At 42.2% G+C, this 19,179-nt stretch overlaps 1 protein-coding gene across 4 annotated transcripts in view; it reads left to right on the plus strand.

The window, feature by feature from the left end:
• ADGRG5 (adhesion G protein-coupled receptor G5) overlaps positions 1-16,013 on the plus strand; it is a 33,522-nt gene extending 17,509 nt beyond the window's left edge. For all 4 annotated transcript variants that reach the window (XM_025168642.2, XM_025168641.2, XM_088135881.1 and 1 more), the window contains exons 7-14: positions 1,540-1,656; positions 2,624-2,666; positions 4,351-4,460; positions 5,396-5,517; positions 7,856-8,118; positions 10,220-10,319; positions 12,669-12,946; positions 13,048-16,013. In XM_025168642.2, coding sequence (XP_025024410.1) covers positions 1,540-1,656; positions 2,624-2,666; positions 4,351-4,460; positions 5,396-5,517; positions 7,856-8,118; positions 10,220-10,319; positions 12,669-12,946; positions 13,048-13,133 — 1,119 coding nt within the window. In that variant the 3' untranslated portion in view covers positions 13,134-16,013. The remainder of the gene's footprint in view (positions 1-1,539; positions 1,657-2,623; positions 2,667-4,350; positions 4,461-5,395; positions 5,518-7,855; positions 8,119-10,219; positions 10,320-12,668; positions 12,947-13,047) is intronic.
• Positions 16,014-19,179: the final 3,166 nt, after the last annotated feature.

Genomic DNA, 19,179 nt, shown 5'->3' on the forward strand with positions numbered 1-19,179 from the left:
TTGTGTTTCCTTTGCCAAGACTGATTCTGCTTCTGTTCCTAAAGAGTACCTGTTGTTCCTTGTGACATCGCTCATGAACGATGCCAGTTTAGAACAATGGAATCGCCCCTTTTGGGTATAAATTTTCTAGCCAGCCTGTGCTGCACTACGACAGTGTCTTCCTGTTTTCACCCTCACTGCATTCACTCTCACTTTCCTTATTAGCAATTCTCCCTTTTTAAAAATATTTTTTATGTTGGAGAGCTTTCTGTAAGGTGGCATCTCTCAGATCTATTGAACTCAACTCCTTAACACAACTAAACCATTAGTTTGTTGGCTAAGGATTTACCCCAGTCCATCTTCTGTCCTATTTATGTAGGTTTTGCCATTATCTGCAGGCTGACTCTGTCTTTCACTCTCAAAATAAAAATATAGCTTTATACGGATTTAGACTACCACCCAGGGTTTAACTGGGATGTTCTGTCATTGAGAAAATATAAACCAAGTCATTCTTCTTTTGTATTTCTTTTTCTTTCTGCACTTTTGATCTTGCTTTCTTTTTCATTCTTTACCTTTTTCTCTTTTCTACTTTCTCTTTTAAAAATCTAATAAAATTATTTTAAAAACAGAGAAAATATAAACCAACTCTTTTGAAGAATTAGCTAACAACTTCCCTGAAATCTAGCTCCTGGAAAGAGAGAATTCTTCTTCAGCTTCAAGTAATTTGCTGAGGAAAACATTACAGTCAAGCCAAATTCATAGCAACGTGCACAGAAGGAACGTGAGTTAATTTGTAGAAAAGATGAGAACGCTGGACTCCATAGTGGGCACACCGTTCCCATCTCTGAGCTCTACCACCATAGAAGGAGTGGCATGCAAAAGCCATAAATATATGGAGTGAAGTGCAATCAAATCAGTTAGTACATTTTTTTTTCAAAGAAAAGAGTTTTGGAGAAAACTTGAGTATATCATGGGGCAGCTTTTCTAGTCTGTTTCTCCGCAGAAACCTTGCCCTTATATGCCTGGAATTCTCACCCAAGATTTTTCTCCATCTCCCGTTTTAGTAATTAAATGGGAGAAGGTGTCTAAGAGAGAGTGAGAGTGTGCACACAGGATGACTCTGGGAAGGTGAATCAGAGGCTGGCTGCCTGGACTGGGTCCCCAATCACGTTGGAGTGAATTTCCATCTTCTTTGAGATGGTCCCGCCTGCTGAGAAGTGTAGTCACCAGCCCCTTGTCTAGAATTTATTTGGCCCTTGTGGCCAAAACAGGTTCCCTACTCTTAATTTGAATATCAGATTAGATAACAGAATTCAGACCCTCACTCAGCCAGAAACTTTCTGGTTGAGCTTATACAATATTCTAAACCCTACATGGATTAGCAAAACACAGTTGTCCTGTTTATATAGCATGCTGTGCCCAAACAAACCATGGCTTAAAGAGATGGCCTGGTTCATCCAACATGCTAAGTCAAAGCTTGGAACCCACAATATACTGAAGCATAAATCACCCCACCCCATTTTAATTTAGCGCAATGCATTTCTGTTCCTTGTCTTGCAGGATAGAAAAAACAGCTCCTTGCTGAATGATGACATCTTAGGGGCCACTCTTGGGAACATGAGTATTGCAAACCTCACTCAACCTGTGGAAATCCGATTTTGGTATAATCATAAATTGGTGAGTAGCGACGCTGCCATGGACATCAGTCTCTAATAGCTCTTAGCACTCTGGTAGAAAGAAATTCAACTGCTCCAAAAAGAGAAGATATTGGGGGTCTGCTCATGGAGACCTCATCATTGCATCAGGCATAATCCTCAAGTATTTTGACCAGCCACAAGGTCAGGATTTATGCAGTTGATGAATCAATGTACGATACAATGCTTGTATGATACAGGTAGTCCTCAGTTAACAACCACTTGTTCAGCAGTCGTTTGAACTTATGATGGTGCTGAACAAGTGGTACACTATTTACAACTGGTCCTCAATGTTAGTAGGACAATCCTTGGCAAGAGAGCCACGCTGCAGGATCAGAGGTGGGAAGTGAAGAGTTCCTGGAGGAAACAAAGGAGAAAGCTCCTCTGAAAGTAAAGCTGTGGCTGATAGCAGAAAGACAATAGACTAGATAAGTCATGTAACTCCACCAGAAGATCCCAGCAAAGCAGAAAAACATTATTTACAGTTTTTCCAGGGCTTTTCTTCTAACTCTAGCAGACCATCTGTAGGTTGAGACTCTAGATTCTTATTTTCCCAAAAAGGACTTAGATCACAACTGTCCTCCTGAGCTCCGAAGTTTGGAAGTAGCCAATGGATTCCAACTATTTCAGAAGACTGTTTCCAAAAGTCACAGTCTTTATTAACTACAGTACTAGATCAACAATATTCTGCACAAACTTCACAGTCTCTCTTGAGGAGTTGTCTAAAACATGCCCTGAGAATGAAATATCTAAAAAAACCTGTTTCCATAAAACCTGCAGGGAACAGGTGCCACAAGCACGGTTGAAAGGTCCCAGGCTAGAGCTTGAGTGACGATAGTGGAGAGAGGAGTGTTGCTACAGGTCATCACCCATTGAATGAGCTCTGCCCAATCTCCATAGCAGCAACTGCATCAGCGTTTCTCTTGTTTTCTCTCTCTCAACCATTCTAGGTTAATTCCAGTCTGACCTGTGTTTTTTGGGTGGAAGGAACAGGTAACGTCAAAATTATTTTTGTCTCCCTTTCTCACCTGCTTTTTTCTATTATAGTGATGCCATTCCATCTCTCCTACCCCTATTTCTACCCTCACTCGGCATAACATTCAGTCTGATGACTGAACGTTGGACAATCTGGAAGCCTACCCAGAACTTTGAATCCATAGTCTGGTAATATCTTTATTAGGATCAGCTGATGTGAAGGAGTCTGGTCACACCTTTTCCAACTAACATATTTTATTAAAAAGTGTACGTTTTTGTGAGGTGCAGCTTACTTTGACAGGTGCATGAAATGAGCTTTCATGATGAGGTGAGCTGTAACTTGCAAAAGCTTATGCCTTTTGATGTACATTGTTAGAAAAGGTGTGACCAGACTCCTCCTGATTTTAGGCTGCCATGGAGTAACATGGCTCTCCCCTGCAGTGCCAGATTAATATGGATGGTGTGTATCTCTGTGTCTGGGGAAGGGGGAAGAATACATACACAGATCTCTTTCAGATAGGTAGAGATCTATCTCATGCTTGCTGATCCTTCTAATTTTGTTGTCATACTGTTGATTTTCAATATACTTTGCATTGTATCTTTTAGACCAGTGTTTCTCAACCTTGGCAGCTTGAAGATGTGTGGACTTCAACTCCCAGAATTCCCCAGCCAGCCTTGGTGGCTGGGGAATTCTGGGAGCTGAAGTCCACACATCTTCAAGCTGCCAAGGTTGAGAAACATTGTTTTAGACAGTAAACCTGCAGATGGAGTTTAAAACGTGTGATCAGTATAACTTTGTGTGTGCGTGTGCGTGCACATGCCTATACATTTTATATAAAACACATTTTATGTATAACTGATGATGATAAATAATTGAAGAACTTATTGAACTCCTGAGAACTGTTGTGTATTGCTATATAAAATGAAATCAAAGCCCCCCCCCCCGCTTGTGACTTGCAAATGAACAAACCAGCATATCAACTAGGGGTTCCTGACGTGTTTGGACCAGTAGATCCATCTGGCATTTTGCAAGAATATTATGGGCACCCTCACAGAAGGGCTGCTATAGCCAGCAGAGCCAATAACAAAACATCTGGGGTATTTCACAGGATTGCTGACCTTGGGACTTCCAAGACTTAAAAGAAAACACCTCTATGTGATTAGTAGAAAGGCATCTTATTTCTTCCCCAGTTTCCAACCTGAAGTAAGGCCCCCCATACTTGCAGACTGCTTTCAAACCACAGATGCACCAAGCAGAGAGCAACCGCTATGACCCCAACTGAGGCTATCGATAGTCGGTGAAGACTAAGGCCTCCTCCCCATGTCATATTTTCTTCCTGGATCAAGCTTCCTGTATCTGTTACCTATTTTGCAAAATAAATGTGAATGACATCCTGTCCTGTGTGACACTTAAGCTGGGTTGATACAACAAGCTTAGTCTTAAACTTGAGTTAAGAAAATACAGTGGATGGGCTTATAAAAAATGTCATGCCCAAAGAAATAAACCCAAGTCTGTCTTGATGTGAGGGCTTGATTCATACACTATATGCTAAGACTATGATCTCACAATGTGTTGAACCACAAGTTACCTAATTCACCATGTTAGCTGAGCCTAGCATTGTGCAAATGGAGCCTTCATGCTGTTTTTTTTAAAGAGGCAGCTGTAGCTCTTTTTCTGAGCACAGTGGTTGTTGTTCTGCAGGACAGGACAACCTGGGGGAATGGAGACGAGAAGGCTGTGAAACCAGCATCAGCCATGAGGGTGTTGTTCTCTGCAAATGCAGCCATCTCACCTATTTTGCTGTCCTTCTGGTAAGGCTGTTGCTCTGCAGGTCTCTGCTGCATCACCTCCTTTTTGAGAAGGTGTTCTGGAAAGTTGGAGTGCTTCAGGTAGAACTTTTGCTCTGTTGAAGGCCCCTCCATGGAAATGAAGTTCTCCTGACTAGAGAACCTCCGTCTTTTTCCATATTGTCCCTTGGCAGCTATCTTGTAATCTCACCTAAAATACTGGGGCAGAGTGTGCCCAGTTCCAGTTTTATTTAGCATAAAGCTGAATCCCAAGGAAAGGCAACTGAGATGTTATTTCTGTCTGCAGTTTGTTCAGTCGTGTCATTTGCCTACTTGAGAGTAACAGTCTAAGATAGGAGGAGGCAACTTTCGGGAGTAGAGCAGCTCTAGAATTTGGAAAGTATATGATGGCATAGCCACTCATAAAACACCCATTGACTAGAAGGGGAACTAATGGTCAGGATGTTCTCTTCCATCCCAGAGAGATCTTTGTGGAACCTCAGACACTCCAATACCTGTAACTCAGTATGATGCTAGAGGTTGCTGCTTTGTTTGTAGTAGGTCAACATCCTAAATAACTTTTAAATTAAAAGGATTTTTTTTTTATATTCAATCGAGCAGAGAGCCTGGTAGGCCAAAAAGCAACATCTGGTACACAGTGGTGCTCTTGAGAATCATATTGCCCACCCTATGCAACAATATGAGTCTCTTGCCACTTGCTACATTAACATGTTGTTGAAGGTGATGAATCTGGTGACCCTGCTCCTCAACTGGATACCATCCAGAAGATGTGTAGGATTGTGATTCTCATCAGTCTCTGCTAGTGTGGCCTATGCTGACTGGGATAATGGGGGTTGCAGTGGAGGACATCCAGTTGGCAGGAGTTATTACCTACCCAAGACATACACATGCATCTCATAGTAATTGGTTCTCCTTTTGTTCTTTCTCTCCTTATTCAGCAACTCTCTTCAGACCCTCTGGATGAAAAGTTACTGACCCCTTTAACCTATCTTAGTAATATTGGCTGCGGAGTCTCAGCTTCAGCTTGTCTGATCACCATCCTCTTGTACATCTTCTCCAGGTAACCTCCGAATTCTTTCAGGGTCGGGGTCAGAGAAAGGCTATCCCAGACACAGTAATAAAGTGAGACACAGAGAAACGAGGAAATGTTGTTTTCCAGTTTTAGTTTTGGTTAGCTGCCCAGGGTCACATTAGTGAGATGGGTAGCCATATAAATTGTTTAAATAATTTAATGTAATTTAATTTAGGAAAGTAAAATAAAATGAAAATATCTAAAAATAAAGTAAAATAATAAAATAACATAAAATAACATAACATGGCAGATGGCTTAAGCAATGCTTCCCAGTTGGTGGTGTACTCATTAATTCTGTCCTGCCCTGATCTCTGCTCAGATTTTGCAGGCTTTTAGAACATTAGAACAACCTCTAGTTCCTACTCGACCTAGATACATACATATAAAGACCATAATTGTGCAGTCCCTCTTTCAACCCTTCTCAAAATCTCTGAAAAATGTCTCCAGCAGCAGCTTGTGAAGAAAAAGAAGGAACAAATGGGCTCCATGTTTCTTTCCCCCCCCTCTCTTGTTATTAGACAACAGCCCACCCCAGTAGGCATGGGTTCGTATGGGATTCGCTCATAGTCTGAACCTGGCGAGTGGCAGATGATTTCCTACCAACAGATGACATTGGAAAAAGCAGAGGCAGAGGGTTTCAGTAATTGCTCAGCTTAACATGCCCTGCACACTAAAATCAAATCGGTCATCATCAATCAATCAACCAAATCAATCACAATCCAATAGCAAGTTGATTAAAAAAAAATTATTATTAAACTTGTACAGTATGCCACCCCACTCTCAGAAATGCAGGAAATGGAGACTAGACTCAAGAACAGGGATCAGCAGTGGGGTTAGGAAATGTTAAGCCAGCGTAGCTTTCTGCTGGTTTAAGGGTGGGCAGAGAATGCTTTCTCTGAGCCTAAAATGAGTCTTTGAGGAAGCAGGTACATGGTGGAGCTGCCCTCACCGATACTGTTTACTCCGTGGAGTCTCCCAAATGATGCCTTGAGCTGGCTGGGGAATTCTGGGAGTTGAAGTCCACACATCTTCAAGTTGCCTAGCTTGAGAAACACTGCTTTAAGAGAAGGCAGTGGATTCTGAAGGATGTCAAAACATAAATGACCTGCAAGTTTTACATTCTGAAATCCAATCCAATCGGGTAGGGCAATTGTAAAATATTCCTGTTTTTTTAAATAATAACTTTATTAAATTTTAAAAACAGAAAGATAAAAACTAACAAGAACTAATAATCAGGAAAAAGAATAGAAGAAAAGAAAGAATAAAGAGAAAGAAGGAAAGCAGAAGTGCAGACAAAGAAAGAAAAAGAAACAGAAATACAAAAAAAGGACTTCTGATTTCTTTTACAGCAGATATGAGTAAAACATACATTAAGTTCTTACTCTAGGGTTACAACTTAACATCCATTATTTCTATAATCTATTAATTTTACTAATCATTGAATCCATATTTCATAATTTCATTTTTTTTCTGTTTCCTGCAAGAAGTCCAAAAGGGGCTTCCAATTAGCATTAAAATTAGCCATTCTTTTCTCCAATCAAAGCTATCAATTTCACTTTCTCAGCTAGCTCCATCAACTTTACCATCCATTCTTCCATTGTAGATAATATTGAGTCTTTCCACCTCTGAGTGTGTAAAAGACTCACTGCAATTATCAGTAAAATATGCCTGTTTTTAACTCTGCTTCTGACTTACAATGGAGTAACAAAAACAAAGAAGCAGATTATTCCAAAGACAAGGATGCATAATTTCATTTAGCAGGTGAGCACGCTTTGGCTGCTGACATCCTCTGTCCTCCTTGAAGGATTTTTTGGGAGGAAATTTGAAAATAGTGCCGCTACTCTGGAAACTGACCCATGGCACTGTGGTTTAGAATTTTGTGGTTTGGAATTTTGCTCTTGATGTGCTGAGGAGATTCACATTATAAATTTAACTGGCGACCCTCTGCCCTCCCCTTCTTTTATACATAATGGTAAAAAAGGGGTGAAGGATTTGTAAAGTATTGAACAAAATGGGCGAGTGGTCTTTCACACATGCACAACCCTTTTTGCAGAAGTCGCAACTAAATGTGATGCTCAGTTGCCCAGTTCTGGGTATATACATGGTTGACATATAGTAATCTGGCTGTTTTCACACACAAAAAGCTAATCCCTGATGGGTGAAATGCCTAAAGCCAGTTTCCCACTTGGTATTAATTGCTACTGAGAATGTCAACAAACTGTCCTGGATGTTGCAGATGTGACCTTGGCTGACTGGTGTTTCTCCCCTTTCTGCACCCTATCAGCTCCAACTCTCCAATTTATCTTCTTCCCCTTTCTCCTTGCAGGAAAATCTATCACGATTCCACAACAAAGATCCACATCAATCTTCTGGGAGCCCTTTTCCTTCTCAACATGTCATTCCTGATCAGCCAGCTCTTGGTGAAGTTCCCATGGCCATGTAGCACCATTGCTGCCTTCCTCCACTACTCCTTGCTGTGTAGTTTGACCTGGATGGCCATGGAGGGCTTCCATCTCTACCTGCTGGTGATCAAAGTCTACAACGCATACATAAGCCGTTACCTCCTGAAGCTGGGTGCTGTGGGGTGGGGTAAGGATTAGTATGCTGACTGTATTGGAAAACACATCATAGTGAAGTAACCCTCTGAATGTATTTTATTGTTTGCTTGCTTGCTTGCTTGCTTGCTTGTTTTTATATATATATATATATATATATATATATCTCGGATTTGTCACTGCCCATCTTGTTGAATTCCCTTGTCTCTTGCTTGCTTTCTGAAACAAGGAACATAGTGTCTGCAGCTTGTTGAAAAATTCTTTGCCCTGGACTTCTCCAGTGGGAGCAAGACATCTTTTTTCATCTGAGTAGTAGAAGGAAGGCATGAGGAACAATGACAAGAACTTAATTTATATCTTTCCTATCCTCCAGGAGCACAAGGGAATGTACATAGCACACCCTCCTCCAGTTTCCCCATAACAAGAAGCCTGTAGGGAGGTTGGCTTGAAAGATGGCAACTGATCTAGCCTTGCTTCAGATGCAGCTTCTTACTCTCTAAATCAGTGTTTCCCAACCCTGGCAACTTTCAGATGTATGGACCTCAACCCCCAGAATTCCCCTGCCAGCATGCCAGCTGGGGAGTTCTGGGAGTTGAAGTCCTCTAAAGAGCAAGAGGAAACACCATTAGCAGGGTTGCTTAATGTGGATCAAAGGGTTTTGTGCCTGCCATGGTTTTGTTTGCAGCCAAGCTCTATCTCCTCCCTGTCTTGAATTCTCACCAGAGCCAAAAGGTTTGATATAAATAAAATCAAACAAAAGTCATTAAAAAAAGTGCTAGGCAAGAAATCTCCCTAGGATTTAGTTCTTCCCAGGTGAAGAACTTCTTCTGGCTCCCTTTCCTTGTTTGTTTGTTGCTGACTTACTGCATCTCAGCTGATGAGGCATCCGAAGGAGAACTTCAGTGAAGATCTTAATGCCTGACTAGGCAGCTTGGATGAAGCAATGGTTCCCAATCTGAAGCCATGAAAATCTGAAATAGGTCAAAAATAAAGCACCCCCTTTTTCCAAAGCCTCATCTCGCTCCCCATTCCTTTGCAGAAATTCAAGCGGGAATGGTGCTTCCTGGGGGCGCATTGCAGCTGCATACAGGTTAAGTCAGAAATGAAATAAAGTGAGGAGGAGGAGAAACATTCAGATGTGTGTCCTACTAGAAGCCATCAAACTGCTCATTTCATAATGTAGCACTTCTCTAGTGTAGCCTGTCTCGGCCACTTCTCTCGCATTGAAAGAGCAGCAAAGGCATCTGTTAGCCAGACTTTGAGTCCAAGTGCTCGAGATCGCTTCACATACTATCTTAGCTATGCTGGAAGACCCTGTCTGGGAAGTAAAAAATCAAAGCAAGTCTAAAATGGGGTGGGGTGGGGTGGTTATTAGCTCTTAAACTAGTAGTCGTTGTGCAGATGGTTGAGCAATCCAGGCAGAAACTCAGACTTCAGTTAGGGCAGGGTTCTTCAGCCGTTTTCAGCCAGTGGGTACATTTGAAATAGAGAATGTTATCATCTTTCCTTTAAAATGGCTACCATGATGGAGGTGACTAATTCCTTCTCCTTCTCCCAGAAGGTCTCAACAAACACAATGGTTTTTTTTTTTAACACATTACAGTTATTAATTGATAAGATAGCTATATTCTGTCTCATATGTAACCTGTGTCTGCATCACCAACCTGTCTTCCCTTCCCTCCCCTCCCCATCTCACCCTGGTTTAAATTCTATATCAGTTTAGTCACTCTGTTACATCCGATGGTGGGCGGTAGCTCATGAAAGTGGATGCCTTTTAATAAAATGTCTTAGCTGGAAAAGGTGCAACCAGATTCTTTCTGATGAGAGAGAGAGAGAGAGAGAGAGAGAGAGAGAGGAAGTTTCCTTTTGTCCTTTAAACGTAGGGACTCATTTAACTACCACAGGCCAGGTGAAAGGCAGCCACAGGGCGTGGTGTGAACACTCTGCCTCTATCTGGGGCCTCACCATGTGTCCTTATGAACCAAAGGCTGCAAAGAGATGGCGCCACCGCCAACATGCAGGGCCTCCGGGGTGGGGATTGAGACTTCTGTAGGTAATTGCTCTGGAGAAACATTGCATGCGCCTGCTGAACTCTTGCTTTGCAGTCAGTCGTGATCTCTTCTGTCATTCTGCAGGGTTCCCTGGCTTCATAATCCTGATCAGCTTCCTTAGCAAGAAAGGTATTTATGGTCCCTATACCATCATAACCAGCTCTCTGTACAAGAACAGCTCCATGTGAGTAGCAGGAAAGCAGTTGCCTCAAATGCATAATTTTAACTGGTATATATTATATATTAAGTTGCTGCCCCTGTGCCTTAATAAGCATCATAAAGAGGAGGGGAGGGGGGCAGTGGCAGGAAATGTACAGACTATAGTTAGACCAGAGGGAAGAGGCCAAAAAAAAAAAAAAAGGAGAGGGAGTTGAAACAGGTTACAGGAAATCGACCTGCTCACCATTACCATGAGTTTGGAGGTGTCTTTAAAGTCTCCTTTCACAATCTGGAGCCCCTTAGAAGGGTTGGTAACCCCCAGGATTTCCAGTTACCAGAACCAAACTTTTTACACTTCCAACAAGGGTGCAAGGTTGGTGAAAGAGCCAAGTCAATAAAAGGCCTAGAGTGCATCAAACATACAAATTTGTTGTGGTTAACTTTTTTTCTTAGCTTATTGCTCTGTACAAAGTCAACCTATGGAGCTTACATTAGAAGTTAGTACAAGGAAGGTGATTTTGACTGAACAGGATTTCCTGTTCCTAATTTCCTAATGATCAGAGCGGTTTAGCAGTGAAGGCAAGCTTTGCTGGAGGTATTTAAAAAGAGTCTGGAAATCCTATATTAGTGCGTTGCTCTACTGGACATGGGTTTAACTAAATTTATCTCAAAGCTCAACCTTCCATCCTATCATTCTAAGATTCAGTGATTGTGGAGATTTTAAAAAATGGATCAATTCATTGTGTGGTGTAAACACAGCCATGGATGGGGAGAAACAGGCTGGAGCTCTGCACTTCCCAGACACAACTAGTGCTCAATTTAAGGAGACACAGTGGCCAGGAGAGCCTTTGCACAGATTTATCTGGTGTGCCAATTCTGCCCTTTCCTGGATGGGGAGACCCTACTCACAGTCACTTGTGCCTTAGTGCCTCACATGTGGATTACTGACATGTGTTTTACATGGGGCTGTCCTTTGAAGACTACTTGGAAATTATAGCTGGTTCAGAATGTGGCAGTGTTATAGGTGTGCTTCAGTACATTCATGTAACACTTCTGCTTCACAAGCTGCACTGGTAACCAGTGAGCTTCTAGATACAATTCAAGGAGCTGGTTGTCCTCTATAAACCCCCATATGGCATAGAACCTGGGTATTTGTGGGGCTGCCTGACTCCCACTGCGTCTGCCTATTTGGTAAGATCCAACTGAGTTGACCTGCTTTGGGTCCTGTCTGTTAAGCAACGCCATCTTGTGGGACCTAGGAGACATGCCTTTGGAACAGCATTCTCCCCAAGGTCCACAGAGCCCCACCTCTGCTTGCATTCAAGAGAGCCTTGAAGACTAGTTTTCTCCACAGGCACTGGATTAGGACACTATGGGTACTTACCAGGGAGGTTGAGTAGAGTTGCAAATTGTTTTAGGGGTGACAGTACAAAGCCTCTGTCCCTTAAACGAGGGATGCATTCCTGTATAGTTGATGAAGCAAGTGGGTGTTCTAGCTCAAGGTCATGAAATCTGGTCTTTTAGATGTGCTTGTGTCAAAAACGTTCTGTGAGATGTCTGGAAGAGACAAGGAGATATGGATTGTGGAGAACAAAGCTACCAGTGGTTACTAGTCACGTCTAAAGACTCTGTTACTTCCTGGATCAAAAGCAAAGAAGCTGTTCAACCCCATTACTAAAGAACATGGGGAAAGAATGCTTTTGTTCTCATGTTCTGCTTATGGGCTTCCTGTAGGCCTAGAGCGGGGAGCCTGGGGCCCTCAAAAGGTTGACCTACAATTTCTAAGAGCTTCCTGTCAACATGGGCAGTAGTGAAGAACACCGGGGGTTGTAGTTCCATAACCGTGAGTTTTCTGCCCTTGTCATAACCAAATATCTGATTTGCATTTTGGAAGTTGAATGCTATACCAGAAAGACCTTCCATCTGACCTAGCAGAGCTCTCCTATCTTCACATCTTTCTGCTATTGTCCTGTAATGAACAGATACAAGAAAGAATAATTGCTTGCTCATTTAAAGCTTTATCAAAAGTTGAAAACTAGGTTATGTTCACACAGTGTACTTAGCCAACTCATCTAAAGACTTAGGAGCTGCATTCACACAACATGGTAAACTTGGCTGGTGTTAATCTTTGTTAGATTTTTGTTTTGTTTTGTGCATGTGTGACTTAATGTGTTGTTCAAACTTGGCCTGTTTGGTCTATGAGGTAAACTCCAGTTAATTTAGTAACTAGATTAAAAATGTTGTGTGAACGTGACTGCTCTCATCTTGTGGAAAGGGTTGACGTTGGATTCTTCTTGCACAACTTTTCTTTTTATCTTATGGAAGCATAAAGGAGCATCCCAGAAGTATCTCACTGTGTTTTCCTCTCCTCCAGGTGTTGGATCACCTCTTCCACCTTGCACTATTCCACCCTTGCTTACGTTGGTGGCACCATATTCTTCAACATGGCTGTCTTGATTATAGTGGTGCAGAAACTTAGACAGCTTAGAGCCCACCCTTTCCATCAGCATAAGGAACACACCTGCAAAGATTTGGGAACAGTTCTTGTGGTGACCTGCCTCCTGGGGGCAACCTGGATATTGGCCTTCATGTCCTTTGGGGTCTTCTTAGTTCCACAGATCTTTCTGTTTACGATCTTCAATACGCTCCAAGGTTTGCAAAAACTACAGATCACTGAAATCCTACACCATCCACCCCCCACCCAAGTATATTTCAGTATGCAAAATGTTCTGCTTCCTTTCTTTTTCTTACAGGAGCCATAATTTGTCTCTGGTATTGCTTGTTACGGTGTCATTCACCATCAAGACTCTCAAGTGGATTTTCTCGTTCATCTCAATAACTGCAATGTCACCTGGTTTGTGAAACCACTGGACCAAAGAAGGTCTTGAGGATTGCACCCAGATTCCCAGAAGACATCTGGGCACTGCTGTCCCATGCCATGCCTTGTGGGACACTCTTCCTCCTCACTTGGGTCTGGAAGGAAGAACGTTTTGTCTTCATGGCAGTAGAAAGAACAAGAAAGTCCTGTGCAAGGACGCCTCCCACTGAAAGACATTGAAGGAAGACGTCTGAGGCACCAGACAAGGCTCATGCTTTGCACTAACAAGATTCTGCCTTGCACTAACAGAGAGGCAGAATCAGGCCCTATGACTTCTATCTCTGCTCCAAACTACAGTCTTGGCCACCCAATTGGTGTGAGCACTGCTGTTGTATGGTAAACCAGAAAGTAGATGAGAAATGCTAGGTTGGACTTTTTCTTTTCATAATTTACATGCCAAACATTTCCCCAGCTTGTCTGCAAATTCAGAGGTTTTTTTTTCTTTGCATAATTCATTTTTCATTTTCCTTATTGTACATAGACAACTGTTGCTGTAAAAGTTCGATTTGTTGCAAAATATTTTTCTTTCCTGGATATTTCTTTAATTCCTCTTCTTTCATCTTTATCTCATCTAGAACTGCTTGTGTTTTCTCTTGTCTCTGCTTTTTAAGTTTGCTATTATGTTGCATAAAATATCCTCTGATAAAAACTTTACTCACATCCCATACTGTCCTTATATCTGTACCTTTATTAAGATTATTCTCAATAAATTCTTTCAACTTCTTTTTACAGTCCTCTACTATTGTTTCTTTTTGTAATAATGTCTCATTCAGTCTCCATCTGAAGGAACTGATTTTCATTTTAAGTGTTAAAATCACTATATTATGATCTGAAAAAGTCTTTGGCAATATCTCCACTTTGTTGACACTGGTAGCTAAATTCTTAGAAATCCAGAACATATCAATTCTTGGAAAAAGATCTGTGTCTTTCAGAACAGTACGGGTATTATGTCTCCATGCATCTACAAGCTCTACATTGTCCATCATATCAAAAAATATTTTCAGTAGTTTGACTTGTGTTCTCTTAATGTCCTTCTCAGAGGTTCTATCTTTTTGTGGACAGACCACTCCATTCCAGTCTCCCATTAGGCACCAATTTTCATACAATAAATCCAATAATTTGTCCGTAAGTCCTTTATGAAATGTTACTTTATCTTCATTTGGGGCATAAATTCCTAATATCAGATAGGAGTTGATGGGTCTGAACAGTAGTGGGGTCACAATTCCCACACTGGCTTATGAAATTTGTGTAGGCCTTTTGTTAATTGTTACTATTGTTTTTACTATTATTATAATTTTACTTTCACCCTCTCTACTTCTCTTCTTTACACACTGCTGTTTATTTTAGCTGTTTTATCTTGTATTCATATTTTAATGTAGTATGCACTTTTATCTAAGAACAGCACAAGACTTATTTTCCCCTATGACATAGGCCGGTCTGAGAGCAAGGGACTATGCTGCACACCTGGAATACTGTGTCCAGTTCTGGTTACAACAGTGCAGAAAAGGATGCTGAGGAAATGGAAAGAGTGCAGAGAAAGAGCAACAAAGATCATGAGAGGACTGGAGGCTAAATCCTATGAAAAGTGGTTAAAGGAACTGGGTACATTTAGCTGAGCTAAGGGGAGGCATGATAGCAGTCTTCTGATATGTGAATGGCTATCACAGGGCAGAGGGTGTGGATTTATTCTCCAGAGCCCATGAGGACAGGACAAGAATTAATGGGTGGCAACTTAACAAAGAGAGAGCCAAAGCTGAAATAAGGAGGAATTTCCTGACCGTGAGAGCTCTTAAGCAGTGGAACAGCCTGCCTCCCGGGTCATGGGTGTGCTATCATTGGAAGTTTTCAAGAAAAGACTAGACAGCCATTTGTCTGGGGATAGAATTGTTTGGGATAGAATGAGGATTCCTGCACTGGGCTGGACTAAAAGACCTCCAAAGTCCCAACCCTATGATCCTATGATTCTATGACTGGCCCAAAGTCCCCCCAGAATCACCCTGGATTAACCATTAAGCAAAATAACCCACATGTTATAAAGGGCTGTGAGAATGACCTTGAGGAACAGGAGGAAGAACCAAGATAATGATCAGATAAATCTGAGTCCAAAGCAGAAATATAATTTGAAAAAGCATCTCAGACTTGACCCTCCCTAGTTCTCTTTAGGATAAAGGCAGGTTGGGGAGAGGCACATTCAGAGCTGCAAGATTCTGTTACGGTAACCCTATAATAAAAGTAGTGGTAACATTCATAACTTGGGTTTCCTTGTTTGGTCTACCTCAGAGGGATGACACGTGCTTAGGGCATCAAGGGAAGGGGGGCACCACAGAGTTTTTTCTCCTAGCCCTTCACTCTTTTACTGCACACTCGACTGTAGTCAATTTTTTGTAATTGTCCTGATCTGCCATGTTTGACTTTATCTACATTGTTAAAACTGTTTTCCTTGGCATGGTGAGTGACTAAAGTTGAAAAGTTTGGTTTGGAGATGTCAGATATCACATTTGTTTCTGTCTCATGGTGTGAGAGTTTTGCTTCTGTTGAGGGACACCACTGTTGGGCTGTGCTTAGGGCATCAGTTGGCCTTAATCTGGCCCTGCTTCTGGAGTTTCCGTGGCTGACAAAAGACTAGATCCTGGGTCTCCACACTCCTAGTCCAGCACCTTCACCACTACCTTCCACTTGCTGTGGGGCTGAGAGGGAGGGACTGGCCCAGACTCCCCTGGGGAGCTTTCATGGCTGAAGTGAGACTAGATGGTGGGTCTCCCTGTTCCTAATCCAACATGTTAACTACTGCATCCCTTTGACTCTCTAATTTCTCCTTATTAATTCTGGTATCTCTCTGTAAATTTAATAAATAAATACAGGCTTCAACCCACTCTGGGACTTGATGATGGTCTCAGCTCCTCCTAAGAAACTTGCTTCATGTTGGGCTGCTCTGGGATGCAGAACGTTGCTTGTGACTTCAATAGGGAATACCTGTTTTTTCCATCCTGGGGCTGTCAGCAGGAGACGAAGATACGATGCAAGGCTTGTGTCCTTGTCATAATTAAAGGGCATCTGGGCCAAAAGAAGTCAAGTTGGTGGCCATGACCCTGCATGGCCGATGCCCCGCCCCTGTTTTACCTGCACAAACCCTCCTTGCTGGGTTTCCTCCCAGGTTTCTACAGTCCAGAAGAGCCACTCAGATTTCTCTTGAACAGGGGTCTCCAAATGTTTTTGACTGCACACCTGATCAGTAAAAAAAGTTTGAGCGTGCACCCCCAATATTTTTCTGTTTATTTATCAATTAGATAAGTGTACCACTGCACTACTATATTATGCATGTTATAAAACATATGCCAAAAATAGAAGGATGAAACAGAAGATGAGATGAATAAATATGATTAGAGATCATTGTATTTTCTTCCTGGCCCTCAATGGATGGTCCTGCAAGCCCCTGGAGCACAGGAAGCCCACTTTGGAGACTGCTACAACACCATGCCAAATTATAGCATTTTGACTGTAGCATCCATCCACCTTTTTGTTGACCAACTGACATGGCTAAAAGGGGAAACCATTTAAAAGCATAAACCAATCTTTGCTGGAGGCTGTTCGTGTTCCATCTTTGCTTTGCATACTGGCTAATCAGAGACCTCAAAGGGATGTCCACCCTTAACTCATGGCCCAAGAAGGTTGCTGAAAGTGGCCCATAACTGATGCTGCAGAGGCAGGACTAACCCATGGCACCCTCAACCAGTTCAGTTAAAGACCTCCCATTTCAAATATCCAACAGGGTAAGCTTGATTAGTTTTAATCTTGGTTAGGTTAGGTGGGGGTTAGTATATTTTCAGCCTCTCCAATCACCTTGGAATGTAGGACAGGACACATCCAGCCCCTGTTTAGACTCCACCTTGATAGGTCAAAACCTAAAGAAAGCATTAGCTTCGGTTAAGTACAATATAAAGCCTCAGAAAGAACTGAATGGGAGAAAAGTACCACTAGATGGCATTAAAAGACCAGCCGCAAAACACCCCTTGGGGAAAATGTCTTAGAAACACCTGTTTCTTCCCCAATTCAAATATCATGATATATTGAGGAGCATCTGTAGGGTGTCCTGGGTGGAAAATGACCATTAATAGGAGAACGTGGCTGTATCCAGATTCCATACTGCAGTAGAATTTACTCTACGGGTAAAAGTAGAAAGTAAGGTCTTCTTTCAGTTCAGGTCAACTCCCGATGACATCCCAGCCATGTCCATGTCATTTTCTTGGCTACAGTATAAAAGTGGTGCACCGTTTGCAGTTTTCTGAGATTTTTCTTTTGTCTTTTGCTGATCCATGGGATTTGCTGCTGGCCTTGCATGCAGGTAGTAAATAGATCTGACACGGTTTAGCTTTTGGGGGCAAAACAATTTAAACATAAAAGCAAATAGAAGCAACAGCATGCAAGTGTTGCTCTACCACATCCTGGGAAAAATATTTTGAGAACCTTTCCAAGAAGCTATTACTTGTGATTGTTGACATAAACTGCTCCAAGGCTTCCTTCACTGGTGTCAGTATAAATAAAATGAATAGAACAAAATATAACAGACCAAAACAGACCAAGAAGGACAGGACAGAATAGAATGATAGGCCGGATTAGCCTTTGGCCTCATCCAGAAAAGATTTCTGTATGTTCAACCATGGTGGCAATTTAATGCTCCTGCATCCAGAAGCAGACCCCTTTTCAGACAGGAGCCTATGTTTAAGCCCACCTGTTTGAATTTGAAAAGGTGACATCAGATCAGTTCACATTCAAATGGGAAATGAATGAATTTCTAATTTTGTTAGCCCTTCGAGGTAGTCCAGACAAGAAGCACATCCAGGAGTACCAACTCTGCCTTTATTATAAGGTTACGTTAACAGAATCTTGCAAGACTGAAGGTATTTCTCCCCTCCTCTCCTTTTACTTTCTGGAAAACCAGGGAGGGTCCCTTCTGAGGCACTTCCCACAACTTCCCTCCTTGGCTGAGACATCTTTTACATGCTGGTTGTCCAGTCTGCAGCTCTCCCTTCTGTCTCCCAAGGTCATTCTCACATACCATCGCACACTGATCTCTAGCTATTGTGGGGATCCTGACCTACAAGGAATCAACTTCCATTCTGATCATTATCGGATGCCAGGATGTTGACTGGTCAGCCCATATTGTCTCTGCTCTTTGCACCCCCTTTTCTATTGGCATCTGAGCACATGCAATGAAGGGAACCACAACATGGTATCTTGTTCTGCCTCCCCCCGCCCTTATTACCCCATTTCGCACATGATTAATCATTTACATTTGGGGGGGCAAGAACTAAGGATGAAGCTGTACATAAATGTGCAAAGTACATTTGGCCAGTGACTGACCAATTGCAAAGCACTCTGAAATAATCATCAAGGAGGGAATCGTTTTTGAAATGCAGATCTTAGAGAGTTAATCAGGTCTATGACAGGCAGAGCATAAGGCTTAGAGATTAACTGATTGATTGATTGATAGCATTTGTATGGCTGCCCAACTTAGGCAATTTGACAGGGTGGTGTATAGGAAGGAAGGAAGGAAGGAAGGAAGGAAGGAAGGAAGGAAGGAAGGAAGGAAGGAAGGAAGGAAGGAAGGAAGGAAGGAAGGAAGGGGACAGACCCCAACAAATACCAAAGCAGCAATGTATAATTAGAACCTAATTAATAATGACATGGCAATCAGGACTGAAATCTACTAAAAGTCCTCAAAGTGGGGACACTCCTCCTCCTGGCCGAAAGGTTTTATCACCTTTCTGAATACAAATAGACATATTGGGAAACAGCATCTTCCTGAGAAGATGAAATGGGAATTGCTCGGTCTGCATTCAGAATGTGCCATTTTGAGGACACTCATTGGTGCAGAAACACTGGAAGAGGAGGAGATATGGCAGCAGAGTCGTGGCAAGACTGACCCCCTCCTCCGCCCAAAGTGGAGAAATTCCATACCTTGCATCAGTTAATGTGACAGGTGCCCCAAGACAAAGAAATGGACTTG

The sequence above is a fragment of the Python bivittatus genome, unplaced genomic scaffold (genome assembly GCF_059951505.1).
Source record: "Python bivittatus isolate LINGU-HERP-01145 unplaced genomic scaffold, Pbiv_v1 ctg000190_np1212, whole genome shotgun sequence".
NCBI lineage: Eukaryota > Metazoa > Chordata > Lepidosauria > Squamata > Pythonidae > Python > Python bivittatus.